This window comes from Pempheris klunzingeri, chromosome 6 (genome assembly GCF_042242105.1).
Source record: "Pempheris klunzingeri isolate RE-2024b chromosome 6, fPemKlu1.hap1, whole genome shotgun sequence".
Taxonomy (NCBI): domain Eukaryota; kingdom Metazoa; phylum Chordata; class Actinopteri; order Acropomatiformes; family Pempheridae; genus Pempheris; species Pempheris klunzingeri.
Genome location: NC_092017.1, coordinates 20,411,252 through 20,436,931, shown reverse-complemented (window position 1 = coordinate 20,436,931; position 25,680 = coordinate 20,411,252). Strand labels below are relative to the sequence as shown.

Here is a 25,680-nt window from a genome sequence, read left to right as displayed (position 1 = left end):
CACTAAAATTTATCTTGGGGTTAGAAGAGCTTTTTACAGTTTTTCAAGCAGCCATAGTGGAAATATGTGACATCAGATTTGGACCTTGACTGGAGATTTAGCTCATGGTGAGATTTTGTTTGAAAATGAGGTTATTTCTGATCTAGCTCAACCGAGTTGTGTTTTGTAATATTGTATTTTGAATTTACAGGATTTTATTGATTTTTCTGAACCCCTATTGTGTACAGTTGATAAGTCGTTATGTGGTTTTGGCCATATTTGAGTGTGTGTCCCTTGTGTCCGGCTCCAGGGTTTCCCAGAGTCAGGTGGGGCAGAATTTTACCTTTGTGCTGACGGACATTGACAGCAAACAGAGGTTTGGTTTCTGTCGACTCACTCAAGGCTGCCGGGTCTGCATATGTCTCCTCAGGTAACACACACACACACACACATGCACACTCAGACACACACACACACACACACACACACACATTCACGTGCTCTCTAAATCTTGTTGTTCTCTTTAGATGAATTAATACCCCAAGGTACATGTGTCCCTTTTTTATTCCTCATTCAAAATTGTGCTGTTGTAATGAACAGTTTTTAACACTGGGTATCATACACTTCGTTATTTAAACATATCCAACCTCCATAAATTAAACAAATGTCAAAACTGGATGTGCTAGAAGTCACGTTGCACTTCACAAATCCAATCATATAAAAGTCAGCCTCTCACATTTTACTTTCTGAATCAGAAACAAGAAAATGTGTTGAAAAAAGACTCGTTCAAACATCGCTGTTTTTATTTACTCGTTCAAATAAGCAAGACTTGGTCTGTTCTGCCCTTTTTCAAATTATCTATTGATCAGTCTTATAACTGTTTTTCTTTATATCTGCATTTATTCTCAAGTGTGATGAAAAAAAATTAATTTACCAGACTTTAGAAGTCAACAGAGATTTTTGAGAAAGCATTTCCATTCATTCTCACACTTCACACTGAACTGCACTATGCCAGAATAACAAATTTATATTCTCATCTGCCCACACAAATATGTTAGTGATGTGCCTATAATTATCCAAAAGTTTAGCAGTTTTTGATTTTTCATAGGTGCATTTATCCTATTACCGTATGCAGATATGAGGACCCCAAACCCAGGAAAATTGCATTTTCTTCGCATAATTACTCTCCAACAAAGGCTATTATCATTTAATTCCCATGTAATTGCATGTTGACACAATGTTTTTACAGATGTAATTACCTTACCATTACAAAGAAGGAACACTCTAGTGCTAGTCTCAGTGGACAGGCTGATACACTTTAGAATAAATTGAGGAAAATGTACTAAATAAATCCATTTTTAATCCATGTTTTAAGCAGTTTAGCAAACACCAAACTGGAAAAGGAGCATAAAGCCTTTCTTTTTCTCTGAGTGTAAACCAGCGCCCCTGAAAGTGCTTCTCTCGCCTCTGTACGTGTGTGGGTGTGTGTGTGTATGTGTGTGTGGTTGTCCGGTGTGTGTATGTGTGGGTGTGCGCGCGCGCACGCTGGGTGTGTGGCTGTTGATGGACAGTCATGGGTTTGTCGCTGCCCTGATGAGCTGCTGTGAAGAACAGTGTCCCTCCTCCCCACACCACCCACCCTTCCCGGCCAGCCTCCATGGCCTTTGTTTTTCTTTTCTCTCTCTCTCTGTCTCTCTCCCCCTCTCTCTCTCTCTCTCTCTGTCTCTCTCTCTCTCGCTCTCTCTCTCTCTTCTCCTCGTTATTCGGCTACTGCCACAGTGCGACAGCAAAGACGCTTGGCCCATAATTATGCATGAAGCTTCACTGCCAATTAGCAGAGGTTCCCCTGTCCCTCTCGCTGAGTTAGACATGCTAATTCATTTGACATATGATGTATAAAATTCATTATGCATTCTGAGTAGTTTGCATGGCTTGCTTCATTTATAATAAGATAACGTATAGAAAGTTTTTTTTTTTTTTTTTTTTGTTGATTTAAAATTGTTGTGTGCTCCCCAGTTACACTTTTCTTTCTTATTTTTTGTCCTGCTCTTTTTCTTTTTTTATCTTAAGAAGCCCCACTGTGTTGGGAAAAGATAAGTGAAAATATTCTGAAGCATAATTTTTTTTTTTTCCAGATATCTCATCGAAGAAATATGAGAAGAGTGTAAATTAAGATCCTGCGTTCAATGTCCTCGGTCAAATGTTAATTTTTTTGTTTATTATTCTTTAAACTGTTTTTCCATTCTATCATATTAGTTATGCAAGACAGTATTAAGAAAGTTACTGCAGATTGCTTGTGTTAAAAAAATGATAACCAAAGAAAAATGGAAAAAATACAGATAATGTAAGTTGTTCATCTTAAAGATATATCAGTTAAAATGTCACTTTTTAAAATCTAAAGCAGGAAGACCCAGGCTCACAAGTTCATTTTCATTTAATCTAAGATTTGCCTTAGATATAATATAAAAGTAATTAAAACAGTCTCTGTGATTGTTGAAGCGCTGGGACCATAAAATTGTCACCTCTGCTTACAGGGGGAAGTGTCTTAATGAGTAGGACAGTTTTATGTGGACTGCCCTTTTGTAGTCTCATTGCTAAAGCCATGGCCAAAAGGGCCATGCTCCCTTCAGGCGAAACTTCAAAGAAAAAAAAAAAAGAAACGGCATAAAAAAATCTATGTATAACTTGTTAAATTTTATACTGTTATTGTCTGTTTTCTCTTAGTCTTTGACTCATTTTCTGTTCAACATGAAAGTAATTTGGACATGAAATGTTTTCCTTTTTACGTAATGGCTGAGGCTTTAGAATACACTTTAGGGACGGCATTGCTCCAGTTAGTGGTCACTTAGTGGGTCGCCGGAGGACACTTCCTTTCCTGTACTTAACCCTTAACCCGAGAAAGTAAAGGTGTAATGAAATCTTCCACTGAGTCGTTTACAAAGTGTAAGATGACTTACGATTACAGATGCCTGTACATTAAAAGAGATTTAAGAAACAGGAATAATGGTCCTGCTTCGCACCCAACAGGTAGTTTATGGCAGCAGAAAGGGCTGATGTACAATAAGTGCTCCAAAATAAAGAGTTAGTCAAACAACTTGGCCGCTGACGTGCATAGATGAAATGCAGCATTGTGTGTGTCCACAGTATTTGGAGATTTTGTTTTCTTTCACTCTATTTTCTTTCTTTCTGTCTGTAATAGCATAATTATGAGTTCCAAAGGCACTTCCACGGCCCTGTCTTCTGTTAGACATTTCCGTTGTGTTAGGTGGACCGAGCCTGGGATGGAGAGCATGACGGGCTGTGAGTGGGCTCGCAGATTAACTGGTTCATTCTTTGAGTACATGGCACTTTGAGAAGACATGTGTTTAAAATGGCAGGAGAGATTGCGGGGGCCCCCACGCACTGAGCACTCTAGTGATGGATGCCTCTCTCTCTATCGGAGGATTTGCGAAGCACAAACAGATCTGAGCAATGAACTGTGATGAGTAGGAGTATCTCTCTAAGCTTTCCAAACTTTAACTTTGCATCAACAGAGAGAGCAGAGCAGGGAGGGGGAATAAGTAGAGCAAGACAATACATCTCTAAGTTATATTCATTCTAGTGCATTTGAAAAAGCATAAAAAGCCGTCACCTATTGTAAGAAGATGTAAGAAGGATATTGATAATTTGTGGTTGGATGCCTTCACCAGTGATCATGTGTTTTCCTCTAAAACAAAGGATTTACAGCACCTTGGCATAGAGGAGTAACGACTGTGGGATCTGTGAGGCCTGACGGCTGCACTGACAACGAGAGGCCTATTTACGTCCCCTTCAACTGTGAAAAATGAAGGTTTAATGTCCAGCCTGGCTTTTTAAACACAAGGCATACAGGAGTTAGATAATACAAAGGATTTGTTCTCCCCCATAGTCATTATATCAGACTGAACTTCTTGTAGAATGGTTAAATGTAAACTGACCCCGTATGCAGATATTTGTGTCGTATGTTGTTTGACGTGGCAGAAATAGGTCTTCAGGTTCATATCTGAACAGCATGTGAATTAACACACGCATGTTTGATTTAGTTACTCCTGCGAGTGTGACCTGAATGTGGTAATTCCCCACACAGACGTCAAAATATTGGCATGTTAAGAGGCTGATTGTTTCAGACTAATGGTCACTCAACCTCTCTGATTGGTGCGCTTGGCTGCACTTCTCCGGGAACCTGGCCTGTCATTGGCTCCTTGCGGATTTAGCGGTATGAAAATTTACATTAGGTTCATTTTATTGTTTTCTTGTTGTCTGTTAATTCCAGTCTACAGAGCAGCCAGTGACCCATGCCCTGGAAACTCCTCAGTCTTTAGCCAACTGCCTGAACAGGATTTCACTGGCTCATAAAGTCACACACCCTCACTCTCGCATATATATTATTATTTAACGAAGAAGCTACCGATTTAAGCTCTTTGTCAGATTTTTAATTTCAGTTGGAAATGTTGTTCTGGTAACTGGTATTTAACACTGCGTTCACTTGTTCACTTTCGCTGACTTTGGGGAGCAAATGAGAATCCACTTTTGATTGATTGGCTCATTGGGCCACTAATTTATTTTTCAACCTCTGCATCCAGGCAAGTTAATGAAGCATTAATGGGAGTTTCTGTTTATTTCATCCCAATGCTAAGAAGTCCTTATCTAGGATCATTATTCATGCAGTGTTCAAAACAGCATGTTAAATCCCCAAACTAAATAAAAATTCAATACCTTGATAGGACACCATGTTTTTATTATTTGATTGCATAACATTAAATAAACCGAGTCCTTGCCGCTTTTATGCCAAAAGAAAATGTTGGCCATCTTCCACCTAGAAACCAAGTCCAAGAAAATGTCAACTTTGTAAAGAAAGCCATGCTGCAGATGCTTTTAGCTTATGGTGGGTGTACTTAGTGATTAGCTTTAACACAAACACTGCAGTATAAATTATTTTGAGCTTGTTAATGAATTTATTTATTTTACATTAATTGCATAAGGCAAAGATTTTTTTAAACTGTGAAGGGCATAAAAAGCAGCTCAGACGGGGGCAGAAGGAGGAGGTGGGGAAGGGGGGGGGGGGGGGGGGGGGCAGGAGGCATCTTAGGCTGCATTCTTGTTAAGCCTGTGCATCTGTGAGCAGTATGCTTGTAAACCACAGCATCCCTCCGCATCACACGAAAGCTATGGTGGTTCTTTGTTAAAGCATCTAAAATCCATTGTTTTTTTTTTTCTTTTTCTTCTATCTTCCCTCCCTATTGGCTTAAAGAGCAGACATGACAGGAATTCTTTGCATGTGGACGGCCCTGGATATGAGGAATGTCATAATAAGGACTAGATAGCATTTACTGTTTTTTTTTTTTCCCAGCGTAACTGCTTTGGAGTAGCTGTAGCTAGGAACACTATCCATTACCAATGTCCAGTATGCATGTGATCTTTAAGCAATAGGTCACTGACAATAGCAAGTACATACACACGGTAATATTGCAATGCTATACTGTATAGAAAAAACCCAGCGCTGTTTAAATTTGTACTGCCCAGGAGGTGGTGAAATTGTTCATACACATTGTGATGGGCAGAGATGGAGTCGCAACACACACAAAAAGTTTTCAGGAGGCTGAATCTCTCTACATTTGTACTTTTAACTGCAGACCCTGTAATGATAAATTCTGATGTGCTTTAATTCAGCCCGTCCTAACTGTTCATTGTAGAAGATGATAAAATGAATTTCCATTAATACTTTTGTCTCTCTGTCTCTTGCAGTTATCTACCGTGGTTTGAAATCTACTACAAGTTGCTTAACACTCTGGCAGACTACCTAACAAAACAACAGGTAATCATCTCCTTTCTCTCAACTATTTATAATTTTATGTTTACAGTATACAGTGCAGTTTAAGCACATTACATGAAAAATAAAGTACGATGGTTTGATTCGCCTGAGAAAGAAGCGCACAGTTTAGTGTTTTTGAAACGATACTGTGGCAAGATATTTTCCTCCATTGTGCTCGTCTTCTGCATGCTGCATGTTGTCTTTTGTGTGCAAGTTTTGTTTGGCATCTTGGGTTCGACTTGGCTCCTGTTGTTAGCAGCAACAATGTTGACATTTCACAGACCAAACGCTGATCTGACACTGGAAGTTATGCCTGATGATTTACTGGAAAACAAATCGTTAAGAAAAAAAAAAAAAGAAAAAGAAACCACACTCACACAAATACACACATACACACAAATGTTCGTACTTCACAAAAGTCTTTTCCCCTGACTATTCACTGCATTGTACTAGCAAAGGGAGGGAAATGTAAAATATGCAACAAACTGGGGAGATGTGCAGCGTCTAGCGCAGAGGGTGTAGGTGATGTTCCCATGTTTTGACTGAAGAGAGAGGAAGAAGGAGGGAGGAAGGCAGAGCAACGGAGAGATACAGAGAGCTTTGGGACCGCTTTCAATTGTCATGTAGTCCCTGCATCTTCCAAGACCCTTAGAGGGCAATGATCAGGACAGAGAGCCTCGCTAAAGTAGACAATCTCAAACATGGCACATAAACATCCAGCATCCACACACATTTCTGTGATTGAAAGGAATTCAGCAGTATAATCGAATATAGAGAGACAGACAAGTGGAATAGGACAGTTTGTATGTGAGAGAGTGAGGAAGAGAGAGGCAGAAACATTGCTGGAAATCCTGGGTGACTGAAGTGTTAGTGTGCATGATTTGGTTTCTATTTACCCCGCTGTCCGTTCCAGGCGAGAGGGAGATGTTGACAGACGAGGGAAGACAGAAGAGCGATGAGGGTTTAAGGCGAGGGGTAAATGAACTGTTTCCCCAGGCCGTGTTGCTGACCATGCGTGTGAGCATTGAGCCTCTCATGACAGGAGGCTGTTCGATTGCACACACCCTCACACCCCTCCCTCTAAACCTTCCCCTTCTCTTACTGTATATTGCCGCCCATTCCGCTTCAAGTTTCTATTTCTCCCCGGCTCGCGCACGCACACACATACAGACTCGCTCACGCGCACATTTCCCCAAACAAGCAGCGGCTCGTAGCCAAAACCAAAACAAAGTTCCCTGAGAGGGCAAGTAGAAAAAGGATCTGAAGCAAAAAACAATGCCCAACCTCTCTGTTCACATTAGTTAGTTTGGTTTTAAGTACGTGTTGCAAAGTGTTGTCCCCATCATTTCTCCAGCAAGAGGCCCGAGAGTGTAAATAGCAGTCTTGTCATGGAGCTCATAAATGCCGGGAGAATAATCTCGGGGCCTGTTCTGTGGTCAAGCTAACTCTCTGACGGCTTCTTAAAGCCCCTGTCTTTGGAGCAGGGACCCCTGCTTAATTACTGACAGCCCGCTCTCGGCCGTAAATCAACGCTGCTGGATAATAAGCGTCTGCAGCCCTACACTCAGCCGTCTTTTAACCTCACCATTGCTCGTTAAACATATGTCAGTCGGATGTTTTGGAGCCCTTCAGGCTTCGCTGCAGGATTGCCCTCTGGTCTGCAGCAGTGCCTGTCCCAGCACTGTTGTTAAGATTGACACATAACTCGTGACAACAACAAAACTAGTAAATAAAATTCATGTGTCCTGTGTTTTTATGTTCTTTTTTTTTCTTTTGTTGTTTGTTTCTTTCCCCCAGGAAAATGACTTGAATGACATGCTGAATTCTCTCTATGATCTGCCTGTGCCAAAGCCCTTCACGCCAGTCAACCTGAGTGTGGTAGGTATAGATCTCGTATTCCCCCTTATCAGAGGCAAGACAGCTGAGAGTAGAAGAAGAGAGAGGGACAGGTAGGTTGCTGTAGCAGTGTGTTGCATCAGGAAGGAGACTGCAGAAAAGAAGAGGAGATGCAAACAGTTGGCTGAAGTAGTTAAAAGTAGAGCGAGAGACACTAAAGACAAATGCATGATGGAAAGAAAGTGGAGGCAAAGGCAAAGAGGGAGGAATAATGAGAACTAAAATGAAATTGACAAAGGCAAGAGGAGGAGACAGAGATGGCATAAAAACAGACAGAAAGAAAATAGGGCAGACAGGCAGAAACAGGGAGATATCGACAAAGCACAGAGGTTGAAATGGGCAAGATAAATGAGGGAAAGACAGAGCAGATGGAGAGTGGAGAGCAGGAGGAGGTATAGATACACTAGGTAGGACCAGAGAGACGCACAGGGCCCAGGACTGACACTCTGTTTGGAAACAAGAAGTGGCGCTAACAGGTTTTTGTGCGATAAGAGCGAGCTGGACATGTTTAAACTTGAAGGGTCCTTTCACAACTCGTCATGTCTCCTGCTTATCAAATACTGAAATGGCTTAACGAGCCCAGGTCCCTCAAAGTCGGTCTGTGTTTGTGTTAACTTTGACACAATCTCTCCTCGTGTGTTTCCAGCTCCTACATAAAACACTCACTCTTAAACAGTTTTCGCTCCCATAAGCCTGGCCTATATAAGTAGATTGTAATGGTTTTCAGTGGGACTGCTAAACTCGCGGTGTTTTGTTCACTAATATCTCTATTTTTGAGTTGCTTAGACTCCACACCGTAATGGGATCAAAAGAGTTTCAGCCTTTGTCCTTGAGGAGCACCGCTCCTTTTTTTGGACCAATTAAACAGGCAACTCTGGGTCTTCTCTGCAGCGGAGGTCTCAGAAGGATACGCATCTAATTACACAGATGAATTTACAACACAACAAGACTAATATGAGGTGATCAATATATCTCTAGGAAGGTTAACAAGGTCAATTAAGATTCCTTGTGATTTATTTTTTTTCTCTGTGTCAGTTTTTTATTAGCTGAATATGTGAACAATTTCGTTTCATCTGAATCTCAGTGCTTCATTGGAAAAGAAGCCCTGGAGAACAGAGGTGATAGCTTCATCTCTTTTCCGGAGAAGCCACTAGTTTGATATTTAATTGATGAAGCAGAATTATTCCCTAAAAGAGTGGTTTTTGTTTTATCATGGCAGCCAAGAAGAAGGATCATTGTCCCCTTTCATGTGTGAACCCTGTTTTGTTCTCTCTCCCCCCCTCTCATTGTGCAAGAATGAGCAGTTGTATATTGCCACTGGGCAAGTACTGAGAGATCGGCGAAGCAAGGAGCCGGTGAGTGGAGGGGAATGAGTGAATGGCAGAAACGGGAGGAGGGAAAGGAGGCTGCTGTGAAATATGAAACTGCTGCTGTACTAATCGCATGGGAGCCACAGCTTTCCAATTTGGCCAAATAAGCTGCGCTATCTTTTTTAAATATAACAAAAACAAACTATCCTGGGCCTTGGTGTATGTTTCTTCTCCTCTGGAAAACAATCAAACTTTGTAAATGATTAATGCCATTCCACACTGCTATATTCTCTCTCTGAATATCAAAAGTTTTTTTTTCCCTCTTTATGTTTAAAGCAAAGGCAATTGTGCTCAAAAAATCTCCTTGATGCCTCTCCAGTTAACCCACTTTCAATGTTTTTATATAAACATGTCTTCGAAAGAACAAGAAAAAAGCAGATAAGCAAACAAACAGCCAATGAAAGCCTGGGTTGAGCCGAGTTGAGGAGCATGGCTTGTGATTATCACAGTGCCATGAATTTGTAGACCAACGGGGAAACATTATTTAGCACACAGAGTGCAGGAAAAGAAAGACACAGAGACATACAGTGCACTGTAGCTACTGTATGTGTGGGGGAGTTGTCCTGTGTCTCATGTATTGACTCAAGTCCCTGATCTGTGATTGCATTTGTTTAGATACAATCGCTGTTTTATTTTATTTCAATTATTCTGTTACTTGTATTCTCTTCAGTCTACTGTGAACCAGCTTCCCTTCCCACAAACAGTACTGCTCACACAAATAAAACAGGAAACACAGTTCAGCTCCTCTGTACCCTCATTGCATACTGTGTTTCAGAGAGAGTTACCCAGGTAAGTAAAGTAACAAGGTATGACAGGAACAGCAGTTAATCAAATATTTATTTTTACGATCTGCTGTCTCCTGTCCTACATGCGCCATTTTTAATTGAACTACAAAAATGTAGCTAATAATATTTAAGGAAAGAGCTCCAATACATATTCCAGAAAGGAGGCAAAGGTCAAGCCATCTTGTGTGGCTGTTTTTTGTGCAATGATTTTTGTAATTATTTGTGTCGTAGCAGTGATTGCTTCACAGTAAAGTATTAGCTATAATGATAATGCTATACTAGCCTGCTAGCCTAGCTTCTTAGCCACAGAATAACCACAAATGAACCAGCAGTGTTTCCTTAAATAGAAAGCAAATTTGTTGCAGTGCATCAGAGTTCACACTCATCAGCAACCAACATATAGTTATTGTCATCAGAATAAGCACATGAAAAGCATGAAATATTACTTTTGTATTTCCATTAGCACATTATTCTTGTCTTTCTTATTGGAAAAAAACACATTTTAAATAAAACAGCTGGCTGCTTTCTATTCTATGTTTAATCTGCCGAGAATTTGTGTTTTTAACATAAAATTACCTAATATATTTAACTTCTATATGTAGCTTGGACTGCTGGAAACAGCATGGAAGCTAAATTCTTACAAATTCTTACACTGAATGCATATTCAGGAGTTTTTCCTGACTTCCTTTACTGCATAGACATCTTTAACTGCCATGTCAAAATGTTTTAATTATTTGGTTTTTGTTGCTACTTTCTTAAGATGTAATGGTGCAAAGTATGCATAAGAATATGCTTGTGTTAATTCACATTTAAACAAACTCACTTACCATAAAAAAAGAGGGCGCAGGATTTGACAAATCACCTGCCAATGCTCAGACACTGTATCTTTTCCTAACTCAGAAGGCAAAGTGTTGGAAATTGGTTCCAGTTTATTGTTTGTTTCTGCTGTATGTTCGTCTCCTCTACGCTCCGCTCGACTACAACAATGACCCTCCTCTGGGAATATGACAATTGTTTACTTGTGGCAATTGTTTTCACATTTTGCGCTGTTCATTCACATCCACGGAGGGAGTGGAATATTTGAGGTTTGCTTTACATCAAACTAAATGTTCTAATTTCAATCACACAGAAAGTCAGAAAATATGAGTGGTTATTTGTTACTATTGCTTTTAATAGTAAGGCTAATTAGCATAAGTCTTTTTTTTTAGCTGTCTGTAGAAATGTCCCACTGTTGAATGAATATATAATTTAGGGAAATTTCAGTGTCAGACTCCAAAATAATAGCAACCAGCAACAGGTAATGAATAATGGTCACGGCTAAACGTCGTAGTCACAAGGCAATGCTGAATCAGTTTAGTTTAGAGTTAACCCAGCATTGTGGTAATGGCACAGAATCAAGTCAGATTGTTTGGACATGCCACATCAAAACAAATTCTCACGACCGTGTTCAACACATAAAGCTGATATTTTTTCTACTCCATATTTTTGCTGTCTGACTGACGGGCTTTCTCTCTTCTCTTGAGTTTTATTGTCTTTATAATTGAGGCATTTTTTCTGTCTTGGTGGTGATACTTTTGCTGGGGTTGCTGATTCTGAATGGCTCCTCTTATCTTTGCATGCTCTTGATTATGTCGGTTGTTTGTTATGTAATGTATTACTGTTAAGCTGTCTTCTATTTAAGGAATTTATTTGACAGATCCTTTATTCTAAGTACGATTTCTTATGTTCAAAGCGCAGAAGTTTTGCTAATCAGACTCAGGTATTGAACGCAATGCTGTTTTACATTGCATTGTAGGAGTTGGATGTCATTCTTCCTGCCACAGAGGCTACAGATCAAATACATTCTCAACTATCAGAGCAAACACTGACTGTCTATTAGCCCGATATTATGTGTTCGATGATTTGAATTGCAAGTCAGTAGTTGTCAAGAGTTCAAACACTGAGCACAGAAGAGTAAATGAGCTTTAATATTTTCCTTTTAAGCAGTGTGTTGTCAGTGTGAGATAATCTACTGTAGATGCTGTAGTGAATTTAAGCAAAGACCAGCAACAGATGGTCGAGTGAAGGCCTAGAGAGACGCAGGTGGATGCAGGGAACAGGATAGCGTGCGTGAGAGACACAATAGTGTGTTTCACTTGGTGGTTTGTCTACCTGTCTCCAAACAGCACCTCTCTCAGGCCCCTTTGATCTGAACACTGAACCTGCCCTGCTCTCCCAAAGTGAGACAGGCAGCCTTGTGATCCTTTAAACAACCTGTGCGTGTGTGTGTGTGTGTGTGTGTGTTTCTGTGTGGAAGCACACGTGCCCTCATGTGCAAGTCTACTTTTGTCTCTGTGTTGGTGCTCTGCAGGCCTATTTAATGCTTAAATAAAGACTCAGTTTTCCACCGCAGACATCACCCCGGTCTGTGTCTATGGGGAGCTGAGCTGCTACTGAGCTTTCTCTGTTCTGTAGGCCTGATAAAAGCATTGCCACAGTTCAGACACCAGCTCAGCAATTCATATAGACAGAGCTGAAGATGAGCCATAAATCATAGAACAAAGTGAACGGCCTTTTCCCCCTCGTCTTCCCCTCATTCTCTTCTGTGAGTGGTATGCTTCACTTGTGACCTTCCCTCTTCTTTCTCCTGCATGTTTGTGTTTTCGCAGCACTCCTACTTCATCGCCCCGGATATCAATGGACTGCCAACTATCCCTGAGAGCGTAAGTATTCATGGAAAAAGAAAAGAGATGAGGAGAGATCCCTCTCTTTTCGAACATCTCTGCCTCTAATCGTTTTTAATCAGATACACTTGTCACCTTTTGAAATTATTGCATCATCCTCTTGTTTCAGTTTTATCTCCTGTGTTGTGCGGACTTTTAATGTCGAAGTTCAGTGATCGCCATGGGTATTAGAGGATTCAAACTGAACACATGCTCTCTGTCGATTTTATATTCAAATCGCAGCTCAAGTCGAGCGCCCCTAGTCTTAGTGGCGAGCTTAAAGCAGATGAAAACCATAATCAATCTGACACATAAAAGCAACACTGATTGATATGTTTTTTATACATTATTCTATATTTATTATTGTCTATGTTTCAAACATGACTTTGTCAGATCAAAAGCTTAACTTTCTTTTGCACCTGTATTTTTTATCAATTTATTTTTACTGCAAAAATAATAGGCTATGTACAGACATCGAAGTCCAAGTCCTTTTTCAGCCAGTACTGTATCTCTCTCTTCATGGCACACTCTGACACGCTCACCGTCTGTAGCACTGGCACTCTACTGTAAGCAAGTTGTGCAAGGACAGTTTGTTATGTACCTGTATATCCTTCTGTTTCTGTCTATCTCCAGAGGAACCTGACAGAGTACTTTGTGGCTGTGGACGTCAACAACATGCTCCAGCTCTACGCCAGTATGCTGCATGAACGGCGCATCATCATTACCTCAAGCAAGCTTAGCACTGTGAGTTCATTCCTTCCATGTCATTCTCTCTGCTGCAGTCAGTTATCAGCTTTGCCCTGTCAGTCACGAGGGAAAAATAGGTTGGAAAACAGTTCAAATACCGCAAACACTTGAAGCGTGAGTTTCCTAAACATTTAATTGAAGTTAAGGTGAATCTTAAATCTCTTAAAAGTAAAAATGTTCAACTTTGTGTTGTCAGTATATAATGTTAGATAATGTAGGATTCTTTGTGGGTTATCTCACTTGTATCCAGAACCCCCCCCGATATAATAATATGAGAAAATGTTTCTAATTTATAGTCGTGGAGAGTCAAGGTTGCTATTTTTGGCTTCATATCAAATTCAGATACCAATTTGCCCCCTTAAAAAAGTATATAGCTCAAATGTTGGGTTGTTTCCTAGATTGAACATGATTCTCTTCATCAATATTCCAGCAGGATATCAAACCCTAAGTAGTACGATGAGAATATTTATCTGACATGGCTATGCTACTTGTACAGAGAGAGTTGAGCTGATCTGTCTGCCTCCCCCATGCCTCTTTGCCTGGGCATCCTGCAGTCAGACAGCCGCGCTATCACCGCACTCTGACAGGCTGTAAAATCCACACTAAAGCTGGATTATATCTGACTGTTTGTCTCATAACTGCAACATATTAATGGCCAAAAACCTTTAAATTATCCGTTATTGCATGTCTTAACTCTCTCACATAATTTAAAGTCCCTTCTGTCTGTCTGTATGAGGGAGGAAATCTCACTGTGTCTTTCTCCCCCTCTTCCTCCCTCTGTTCCTCATTCCTTCCTCCCCCCCCCCCTGTTATCTTTGTGGCTGATGAGGCAGAGCCAAATGTTTATGACAGATGAGATGGGAGAGGGAAGTGATGTCGTCCAAGTCCTATCTGTATCTGTAGTGTAGCTGGTCCTGCCTTGGTATGTACAAGGCTGCAGAACGCTGAACAGCCGGAGGGGCCTGTGGTGGTGATGGTTGCTGGAAGTAACGGTACCCAAGTTCTCCCATAGGAGCTATAATCAGGAGGAGCTGTAAAAATTACCCAGCCCTCAGAGAATTTCACTTGTCTCCCCTCAGCTCCTCAGACCAGCAGCACCTCCGCTCAGGGTCTAGGCCGTACACAGTGCTGTGACACAAGAGTTACACAATGTAAATTATCAGACTCAGGGGTGGAGACGTTTTTCTTTTTAGCAGGAAGGGTCGAGGGTAGAGGTGATTTTTGACTGTGATTTACAGTTTTCTGCAGTTTAGAGACTAATTTTGGCTTGTTTTATTTTATTTTTTTTAAAACACATTTATGCCGACAGGATTTTTTAAGAGCCTCCAAGCTGGACCTTTTACCCGTGTAAGCCTTTTATCCTCTGCAATCCTGCAATCCTTCATCCACTCATCTGTCTATCCATCCATCTTCCTCAGAGAGCGGTGTTTTGGTTAGATAGCGATATATGTCAGGCACTGTAGTACAAAGGTATTTTAACATCTCCGCTGGGATTACTAGCCGGCCTGATGTTATTATTTCTCCTGTGATGCGTTATTTTTTGCTGTGGTGCTGTAGATTGACCTCCTAGTTTAAGTGGGAATGGCTGCCATGATTCTGATGCCAGCTCTCTATGTGTATACACACTTAACAGCACAGAGCCCAGCTCATTATCCACACCACTGTCTTGTGATCAAATATCTTAAAGGATGAGAGATATTGTTTTTTTTTTTTTTTTTTAAATGTTTGTTTAAATGAGTGTTAGAAGACATTGGATGGACAGATAATATTTCTCTAGTCTGCTTGCCACGGATAGAGGATGTATGAGAGAAGGTATTGTTAGTAGCATCGTTAGTACCATCCAGCTGCTTTTCACCACCTCCGCCTGTCCAGCCTCTCAGCCAAGCAAAGAGAAACAGGGAATAGAAAATGGAGAGACACACACACATACGCACACACGCACACGCACACACACACACACACACACACACACACACACACACACACACACACACACACACACACACACACACACACACACACACACATATATACTGCATTTATTCTGCCTGCTCAAGGTGCTGCCTGTGTTAAAGCCTCGGTGAACCCAGTGTGTCAGTCTGCCGGTACATGGCCGGCGCGTCTCAGAAGCAGCCAACAGCAAAGGAATAAATCATGATCTTACAACAATGCGTCAGTTGACTTATTGCTGTTTCGTGACCGGAGGTGAATGGTACCACTGTTTTAAAAGGCCGGTCGGCGGTGGCGCAGGGGCGGGAGCCAGCCGAGCGTGCAGCCTTGTCATAGGGCCGTATAATAGGGCTGCATCGGCCCTTCCTCTAACTAGTCAGTTGGGAGGACCCCCCCACCACCACCACCATCGCCCCACCACCCTCCGTGTCTTTCATCTGCCGAGGCCCCCCAGCTCTCGAGCCCAGCCTCTGCCCTGCCTATCGCCCAAACTCACACAGCCCGGCCCCAGCACCGGCTGACAGCAGCCCTCTCATCAGCCTGTCAGGCCTATGCTAACAAGGAGCTATCCATCCACCATGCCCTAGAGTGCCAGCTGTCTCTCTGTTTCCTGCCTTTTCCTCTGTTGTTCTTCTCCGCTCTTTCGCTGACTTCTCTTCGTCTCTCTACTTTCTCTCTATCTTAGTTATTCTTTCTCCCTGACATATTATTTTCTGTCCATCTGTCTCTCACTCACCCTCGCAACACTTCTCTTTCTTCCTGACTTTGCCTCCCTGTTCCTGGGTGTCTTAATGCGTCTCTCTGTTGTCGGGCATCTGCAGAACATCGGGACATCCCCCCCCCCCCCTTCCTTCTCCTCTCCCTCAATAGACTTATCTCAGCCCCATGCCATGTGTCTGACTTAACGTGTGTGTTGTGCCACTGTGGCCGCATATGTGCATATGTGCATGTTGTGGGTGTTTGTGTCTCTTTTGCATGCATCTGTTTGTGTGTCTTCTGCACTCACAGGTGTTTCTGCCTTATGTCTTGTGTCTTTGTGTGAGAGAGTCGGTGACTGTGTGTGCATGTGTGGGAGGCCTGGCGTTAGCTGTTACCTGTGTCATCCTGTGTGCCCCCTCTCTCTCTCTCTGTGCCACCTACTTGTTTGTGGCACACCTGCGTTGTGCCGTGCCTGACACCGGCGTTTGTCAACAGAGGGAGAAGCAGAACGCGGGTAATTGGTGACTTACTCTGTGCAGGGGAGGGGAGAGAGGAAGGCTAACACAGCGATAAACCAACTGGAGACACAAGGAAGAGGTGGCTGTGGACAGAAGGCCAGCAGGAGGGGAGGAAGAAAATGGAATAAGAAATGAAGAATTGGGATGAAAATGAGGCTGGAAAAGGAGAACAGAGGTTTGAATTTGGAGAGTACATAGGGACAGAGTTGGAAGGAAAGGCTAGTGGAGGGGAAATGAGTGTTTGAGGCTGGTGTGAAGAGGTCAAGAGCAACTCTGCTGATACCATTCCTCCTGTCATATTGAATCACATTGACTGCAGCAGCAGCTATTTGTCTCGCACTCTGCTCTCACTGCAATTTAACATCTGAGATAGGTTTCCTCATCTAAGACTGTGTAAGCAGGGAGAATGAATGTTATGTTCTTAGTCCAGTAAAATGGCTGAATGTCCATTACTTTGCTGTGTGATATGTGAAAAGAGGCCTCCACAGTGGCAGTTTTCTGTCTGCGTTTCAATTCAACATGTCCAGTTGCTCAGGTAAAGTTTAATGGTGTGGGTGGAAACCCCCTGCTTACCGACCGAGTCTGCAGAGCTCAGAGTTGCCGTGTTGAGGAGATCTGAGGTCTCTGGTTGGTCAGGCTCTTTAAGGAAACATCACTGTCGTAGGGTTGTGCTGCTGTTCAGGCATGTAGAGGGACGAGTTCAGCTGATATATCAATATGGAGAGCTGTTCGATGGGTTGTGAGCTGTCAAAAGAGTTGGGTTACCTGTTCACATGTAATGAACTTTTTTTTTGTTAACACTGTGTTTGATCATTTAGGTTTTTGGCTTATTTCCAGCAGAAAAACCACATGGGGAGTATCCCTATTCCATGCTGCATACTAATCTAAGCAGGTTTTAAGTATGTGGTGTGTTCACTGTGCATAAGCAACACAATTAACATTTAATTTAACAATTAACTAAGTGTGCATACAAAAAAAAAACCCACTTTTGTTTTTAGTTTTTACTCTTAATGGACTCTATTATCCTGCAATGCAGTGCACAAAGGGAATGAAGGAGCTGCGAAGGAGCTGCTCACAGCTGGAAAACATTAAAACAAATTGTAGATGGTGGTAAAACAGCTTTTTGGGTACAGCAGAAAATACAAAACAAGAAAATAACTATTAAATCTTTGACAAACATTTTGATGTCTATTTGTGAAGTTTAATTGGTAGTGACAGTCAAAGCTTGACTGACATCATTGATACATGATTTGTTTGATTTTCTGTCAGCATAAAATGATTATGTTGACTGTTTTTGGTTATCAACTGCAAAAACAATATGCTTAAGACACTTGGTGTGTAGTACTTACTGTATACTATCAGTGTGTAGTATCGAATGGGACACAGCAATTGATTCACACTCCGACCCCATTATTGACAAAGCAGGGGTTTGACCTCTTAGCTTAAGTTTATTTCTACGTACTTGAAAGTTACATCGCAAATGTTATCTTTTCACTCCACTCTTTCGCTCTCACCCATTGTCACCTTTTTCCCTCCATCTCTTTATGTCTCTCTGTCTCTCTCTTTCTGTCTTTAGTCCAGTTGAATGGATCTGGGAAAACCAGTGTTAGTGTGGACACTTTCTGTCTCAGCCACAGCACACTGAGAAAGCTCTCAGGGCAGAACCAAAGACCTTGACTGCTTTTTGAAGCAGGCTGTCGCTGTATAATCGGTTAGCTTCTCTCAGAGGAAGGGGCAACACACGCACACACACACACGCACACACACGCACACACACGCACACACACACACACACACACACACACACACACACACACACACACACACACGCACTGCAAGAGGCAGGCAGCCCCTCATTACCGGGCAGAGCCCTGGTCCCTGAGGACTGGACCCAGCACCTAATCCTGTATTTGTTCTTGGGGACTGTATCTGTGATTCTCCATTGAATGGAATATTAAGCACCCAGGTCTTTTGTGGAGCGTGTAAGCCATTTGGCTCCACTCATCTATTATTTATCAGCCTGGCAAATATTTTATCAGCCTTAGCCTCTCATGACCCACTCTCATGTGAAGCCCCCCCCCCTGTAAATGAAGAAAAAAAAGAGTAGTACGATTTCTATTTTTTCCACTTATGTTCCTTTTACTTTTTGCCTCATTCGTTCTAAAAACCGAACAAGGACACAGGGATTTGTATTCAGTTGAATTAAAGAAGCAAATATGTGAACTATTCCTCTGGAGTTCCCTCCAAGTTGCCTCATCTCAGGCACACTGCCACCTCAACCGCTTTGGAGATAGCAAATAAAAGAAAACAGGAATCTAGATTTGCTTTATAAATCATTATCTTAGTTTCAGTAACCCCCCCCTCTCAGCCAACTCCCCAAGCCAGCCACCCAGCCTGAGAAGAAGAGAAGCAGACAGAGAGAGACTCCTGTTTTCCCTTTCAACCTGAGAGTAAATCATGCCAGTTGGGGGGGCTCACCTTGAGGCCTGGTGGAGATAATTGGAGTTGGTTAGCGAGGTGTTCTGTGCCATTACCTCCTGGTACCAGCGAATGGCAGGGGCTTGTCTCACACTCCCAGAGGAGGAATACACTCGCCTGTTGGCTCTCCACTTAGTGTGTGCGTACGTGCACGTGTCACACACGTATGTATGTGCGTATGTATATCCACAGTCGGATTGCTGACCTCTCTTCATCACACTTTAATGGCCCCTTACCGTCATTGCTTTGAAAAAGGGAGAATGCCGTGATGGTTTTGATAGTAGCTCTTCCACCAAGTGCTTCACTTTCACACATTAATATTCATAGCATTGATTTATTTTCAGAATTAACAAAAAACAAACTGTTTGCCAGGGAATTAATCCTGACAGGAGCGTGGCATTGTTGTGTTTTATTTGAAGACGGCAGGCAGCGGAAATATGCATATGCAGATACACAGAGCAAGACACCAATTAAATGTTGATTAAGTCCTAACTATTGTGGGACAGTGTGTGTGTGAGAGATTGTATGAAGACAATAAAAAAATCATTGCCTTTTTTTTCAGCCATTATGAAAAATGAATGCAGTTAAAACAAACATGCATGGATGCACACAAACACACGCACTTTTTGTTGTAAGCTCTTCAAATGTCCGGGCTTGATGTTTGGGTGTATTTAGAGGGTGGGGCCCTCTTTCTCTTTCTCTGGCAGCGCTGGTTTTCAGCCACCAAACTCACCCGCTTTTGGCCGGTCAATTGTGACACTGTGTGTGTCAGTGAGCAGGGGGTCTCTTGGTAGTTGTGCGTGTGTGTGTGATAGTGTGTGTCCGCTTCACACATTGACTGTGAAGCTGCAGCAGTATAACAGCGGCTGCTGCTCCGGGGTCCCGGCGGTATTGGCCTAGCCCGCAGTCTCTCTTGGCTAACTCATGTTTCATTCTTTGGCAATTTGCCCTAATGAAGTCCCGCAGGAGCTCCTCAGACCTCTGTTCTCTTTCCATATTTAATCATGTTATTTTAATCTGGGGGATGAGCTAACGCCTCTTTCTCCTGCCGCGTCTGTGTGTGTGTGCGTGCTTGCGTGCTTGCATGTGTGCGTGGGTGTGTGTGTCTCTGTGTGTGTGTGTGTGTGTTGCAGGTCATTACTATAGCTGGGTTTTCATGAGATGTGATGTCAAGAGGGGGATGCTGGCTTTAAGACAATGGAAGACAATGACTTTAATTTTATGTGTAATGTTGGTTTGACAATGTAGAGAGCTCCTTTGAAAAGGAGTGTCATCTTCATGTGATTGCTTCTCATTATTTGTTAAAAAAGAGGTTATTTTCTCTTTAATTTCTAGGTCATGGTAGTTGGGATAATTTTGATTTTTATGGTTACTGTCAGCACTGTTTTGGACTCCTTTTGTTGCTTTTGTGCAGGTCGCAGCACAATTCTCACTTTGACATTGAATCGAAAAGCAGTTAATTATGGACACCAGGCTTGCCATTAATTTTTTACTTCAAAACAGGTTAGAATCTGTGCTTTGAATTATTTTAATTTACATTTCTTAATGCTATAGTAGCGATCTTAATGCAATAGTAGCTATGTTATTGCAGTGATGACCCACCACACATGAATCATTATGGAGGAAACATTGGTTTCATGTTCTGTGTGTGTTAAGCAAGTGCTGCCTTTCTTCATGTCAGTTTTCTCTGTACTTTGCTTTCCACCTCCTCATCAATCTTTCTCTCCTCCACTGTGTTTCTGCCGTGAGTTTAAGACAATGCTTCCGTCAACTGGTTTATCTCCAGCTTTCAGTCTGTTCTTGTCTTCCTCTAACAATAGCTCGCAGGTCATGTGCTCATCGCACCGGCATTAGACATGTCAGTGTACCGTGTGCTTTCTGAGGGCTGTTGTTTGTGAGCAAGATTAAAGGCTAACTCAATGAAATCAAACATGCAGCACATCGACACGTCAACACAAACCATCACCACAGCAGCAACACTGATCAGACTTCTGGATTTTAAAAGCGGGATATTAACAGGATATTGTTTGGAAGGAAATAGAGATGTACTTCTGTAGACTTCACTAAACCTAAGCATTGTAGAAACTTTAATTTGTTTAGAAATGTATTAGAAGAAAACACGAGCAGTGTAATTAGTTCAGTTATTTTACTATTTTGTGACTTGTTGCGAGTTCTGTCTTTCTCAATCACACAAACCTTCAGTAAAAACAATTGAAACTAGCAGTGAACACGCCGCATAGAAGGGTATTTTTGTCTTTCCTTTTCTTAGTTTTTATGTTGCCATGAAAAGTTGTGATAGGATTGTTTCTTTCTCTCTCCCTAGTTAACTGCATGTGTCCACGGTGCGGCTGCTCTGCTCTTTCCTATGTACTGGCAACACATCTTCATCCCTGTACTGCCCCCGCATCTTCTGGACTACTGCTGGTAAGGCTGACCACCTCTGAAACACGCGCACACACACACACACACACACACACACACACACATCATCAGGATCATTATAATAAATGTTTCCACCCCTCCTTTTGTCTCCTGCCACTTTCTCTCATTTTTCAGCCACTTTTTGACAGGCATGCACGCTCACACGCCTGACACACAGATACATAAGTGCACACCACGCCATGTGTGCTGGTCATGCACCGAGCGCTGCTGCTAAAACCTCTGTGTAAAAGTGCAGACACACGTGTTCACACATTCTCCCACCCATTCTTCGAGTTGTTCTCACGATTCCTCCAGTGGCGCGCCTTCTCCTGTGTGGCCTCTCAACATAATGAACGGCCTGGATCACCTTGCTCTATATTTCATGCCAGTGCTAGCACCTCGCTCTCATCATATTAGCCCTCTCAGGGGTTCATTACCAACCATCCAACGCAAATCCAACAAATCTGAAAGGACTTGATTGAAACTGAATGGAGAGCAGAAGTAACAGCTCATCTACAAATCTACATGCGTTCAGGTCAACTTCAGATCTGTATATATTACAAAAAAAAAAAAACACAGAATGGGGAAGTCAGCTTATATAAAAGGAGCAGTGCTCTGTTGAATTAGTGCTGATAGCTCATAGAGTACAGTGCTTTACCATAAGATACACATCAGCTTCAAAAAACTATTCATCACTGACAGTAAAATGTGATTTTCAACACTCTGTGAAGACTCATCATTATCTGATTTAATCACAGCAGTGTCCTCCATGTGCTGATTAGATAACTAAGTTATATTAGATGCTCTGTGTGTGTGTGTGTGTGTGTGTGTGTATATATGTGCATGTGTAAATGTTGAAAGTCATTTCTGTATATTCATGAAATGGAGAAGACGGCGGCTCAAGTGCAGAGCTACAGGCCTGATGTTTGTTTTGCTGTTTCTTTAAGTTGATTACAAGCCTGTGGCTTCTGAATCACTCTGGCCTGGAATACACTGACCCAAAGCTATTTGATTATTGCTGCCTCTGTAAACCTCATCATAAAAATGGTTTCTATTATTTGACTGTTTTTGTTGATTTTTTTTCAGTGTGGTGGTTGGGAAACATACTGTATGATTCAACCTTTCCTTGCCACTAACTTTCAAGATGAAGATAAATACCACATAAAATAAGAATGACATGATAATAACCGTGCAAAGCATGTTTTGTAGGTTAAAAAGAAAAACCTGTGACACAACCATTTAGGTTTCTAGGAAGTGTCAGTGGTCAGTGTCTAAAATTCAAAACTAGTCAGAGGCAGAATGAAGGTGAAACTACTCTCTTTTTTACCTGGACACCAGATAAATGTGCTTACTCTGCCTCAGACACCTGTTAATTTAATAATCTGTCCCATGTTGATGGTGGCTCTTGGGAAAATATTTTTGAAGTATGATTTTTAGTCCATGCCCTGCATGTTATATGGTTGGGTTATAGAGCAACATATGGATGATAACGGAATCATAACAAAAGCAGCAAAACTGATTATGATTATGTTGTGTTGAAATATACATTTCTGAGTAGTTTCACTGCATCTGTTTCAGTAGTTTTCACATAATTTCTAGCAGTTGATAACATAGATTTAACTTTCTTTAATAGTCTTAGATTTCAGCATTTTTGGGGTATTTAGTTAATGTTGTATTACTTTTGAATGAGCTACAGAATTTTTTTCTTTTTTTAAATTAATAATCCTGTAAAATGTGATGGCATTTGTGATTATTTTAGCAAGATATGTTACAGTCATGTCGTATCTTCAGATAGCTTATTTTTTCTGACCAACGGTGAAAAACCCAAAGAGCACAGAGTTTACAAATCAAAAAGAAAAGCAACAAATCCTCACATTGAAGAAGCTGTGATTTATGCTTGATAATAACTAAATACCAAAATAGCAATTGAATACATTTCTGTAGACCAAATAATCTATAAACCAAAGAATATCCTCAACATTAAGTTTTCACTTTTTCAAATGGGTGTGTGTGAAATGCGCTCTGCTAGTGTAGCCTCCATAAATAGTGTGTTCCTGCCTGTAACCATCTGATATTGATATTGCTCACATCTTTGTTTTCCTCTCTCCATCCACAGTGCCCCCATGCCATACTTTGTGGGAGTTCATCTTAGTCTGCTGGAGGTACGTTAGTTAAACTGTGGGTATCTGTATGCAAATAAATGTGCATGTATATAAATGTACATCATTATACTGTATGTGCATAATTATATATACTGCTGCAAATTAATGTATATATGCGTAAACTCTGTACTGCATATCAAAAGTTAAATGTTGATGTTTTCCAATTTGCAGTAGGTAAATATTGTGAATTTCATGGTCCTTGTCAGTGGATTTTATTAAGAACAACAACTAAATTACATTTACGGAGGATGCTGTCAATTTATATTGTCAATTCTGAGTTTTTCTTCTCTTTATATGTGGTCAGCTAATCCTGCACCTGGCTTGGTGGATTGTGCTCTCTTGCCTTGAAATATTTAGAATTTTTTGTAAGCCAATTTTTGGCACCTCCAACACATTGAATCAAAAAATATGACAAAATGTTTTTTCCTCTTTATCTCCCTGTCTTGCTTGTGTGCATTCTTAGCCAGAAGTACAAAAGACAGGGAAAAAGGCAGAAAAAAAGTATCTGCAAACAAAGAGCTTTTCTACTTCATTGTTAAACCATGTGTGTTGGTTGGGGGGCAAGCCGTCACCAGCACTGCTGTTGTGTGTGAATGCATGTTGCAGACACGCGCACATTTGCACTTATGTGCAAGTGTCAGTATGTAAGTGTTTGTCTGTGTGCGAGTGTAATTGTGCAAATGCATATGTTATAATGCACATGTGTGTTTGTGTGTGTATGTGTTTGTGTGTGATATTTGTCTGACAGTTGCGGCAGTGGCAGTATTTATCACACTCTGAATCCGTGACAGACCCCCTTTCCGCCACTACATAATTAGTCCAGATCAGCATGTGAGCCTCCACTGCACAGGCTGTCACAAAAGTGACAAACTAGAAATTCACACACTACGCTGCCCCCCCACCCCCACCCCCCCCACACCTGCCTGCATCCTGCACCACACTGAAATAATTGTTGAATTTGTCGCCATCAGGATGCACACAGCACAGCACAGCATCACTGTGTTGTTGTTGATGCATGAGGTTTTGGTGCTGTGGAAAATCTTTGCACGATCCAAATGTTCTTCCCAGTGCCATTCTTCATTTTGTGAGCGTGTGTGTGTTATAGTAAAGATGTTCTAATACTTTTTTTCCTACACGCCATTTTTCACTGTTAATGTTAAAAGGAGTGTGATGACAGTGTGGTTTTAAATGTGACCGCTGTGTTTTCTCCTTCCTGGGGCTTCAGGACAGAAATGACTTTGTCTGCTGGGAAGCACACCAATGCCATGCTTTAAATTTCCAACGTTAACTTAATTTTATGATTTAATTATTATCCAAGCTATATTCTCAGGCTCCTTATTATTCATACAGTCTGATCCTACCAGTGTTCAAAAGTAAATACAATTAATTGCTGTAAGATTTAAGATAGCAAACACAAATATGTACACTTATAAATAATCTATCAATTCCATTAGGTAGAAGCAAAACATTTTTTGGGAATTGCTCAAAAATTTGACATGTAATGATATTTACAGGTGGATATTTGTTCAATATTGTGAAGAATTAGTAATTACAATATAGTCAAATACTGTGTGTGTGCACTGTTGCTCATAACGCTGGACATATCCTCCTTTAGAGAGTACGCAGTCGATCATTGGAGGATGTGGTCATTCTGAATGTGGACACCAACACCCTGGAGAGTCCTTTTGATGACCTGCACAACCTGCCTAGTGACGGGGTATGACACACACACACACACGCACACACACACACACACTCACACACCTTTCAGAGACCTTTCTCAACCTTTATTGTCTCATTACACTTGACACACAGAGGGTTCATTTTCCTCTTTCACATCGACTCTCATGCATAAACACACATTCTGTTGTCCCCAATGTACTCTCAGACTCAGATAATCACACTGCCATGCACACACACTCGTAGAAAAACACACAGAGAAACACATACACATGCAGAAACTTGTCAAAGTATAGATCTGTCCCCCTCCCCACATCATTAATGACTGCAGTACTGGCTCCTCAGATTGTGGCTGTCTAAAGTAAACTCCCGTCGCGTCGTATGACGCTTGAAGGCAAACAGCATTCCCCGACCATCAGAGGCTTGTGGGAAAATGTGCAACTCCCTTCCCTTCATCTCCATC

General features: G+C 41.5%; 1 protein-coding gene across 2 annotated transcripts in view; it reads left to right on the top strand.

Annotated features, from left to right (window-relative positions):
* Positions 1-25,680, top strand: part of dennd1b (DENN/MADD domain containing 1B) — a 103,072-nt gene that overhangs the window by 40,445 nt on the left and 36,947 nt on the right. Inside the window, exons 5-13 of one of the 2 annotated variants that reach the window (XM_070832124.1) lie at positions 290-409; positions 5,743-5,812; positions 7,607-7,687; positions 9,001-9,060; positions 12,509-12,562; positions 13,196-13,306; positions 21,278-21,378; positions 23,492-23,537; positions 25,153-25,254. In XM_070832124.1, coding sequence (XP_070688225.1) covers positions 290-409; positions 5,743-5,812; positions 7,607-7,687; positions 9,001-9,060; positions 12,509-12,562; positions 13,196-13,306; positions 21,278-21,378; positions 23,492-23,537; positions 25,153-25,254 — 745 coding nt within the window. The remainder of the gene's footprint in view (positions 1-289; positions 410-5,742; positions 5,813-7,606; positions 7,688-9,000; positions 9,061-12,508; positions 12,563-13,195; positions 13,307-21,277; positions 21,379-23,491; positions 23,538-25,152; positions 25,255-25,680) is intronic. The other variant, XM_070832125.1, reaches the window with a different exon arrangement.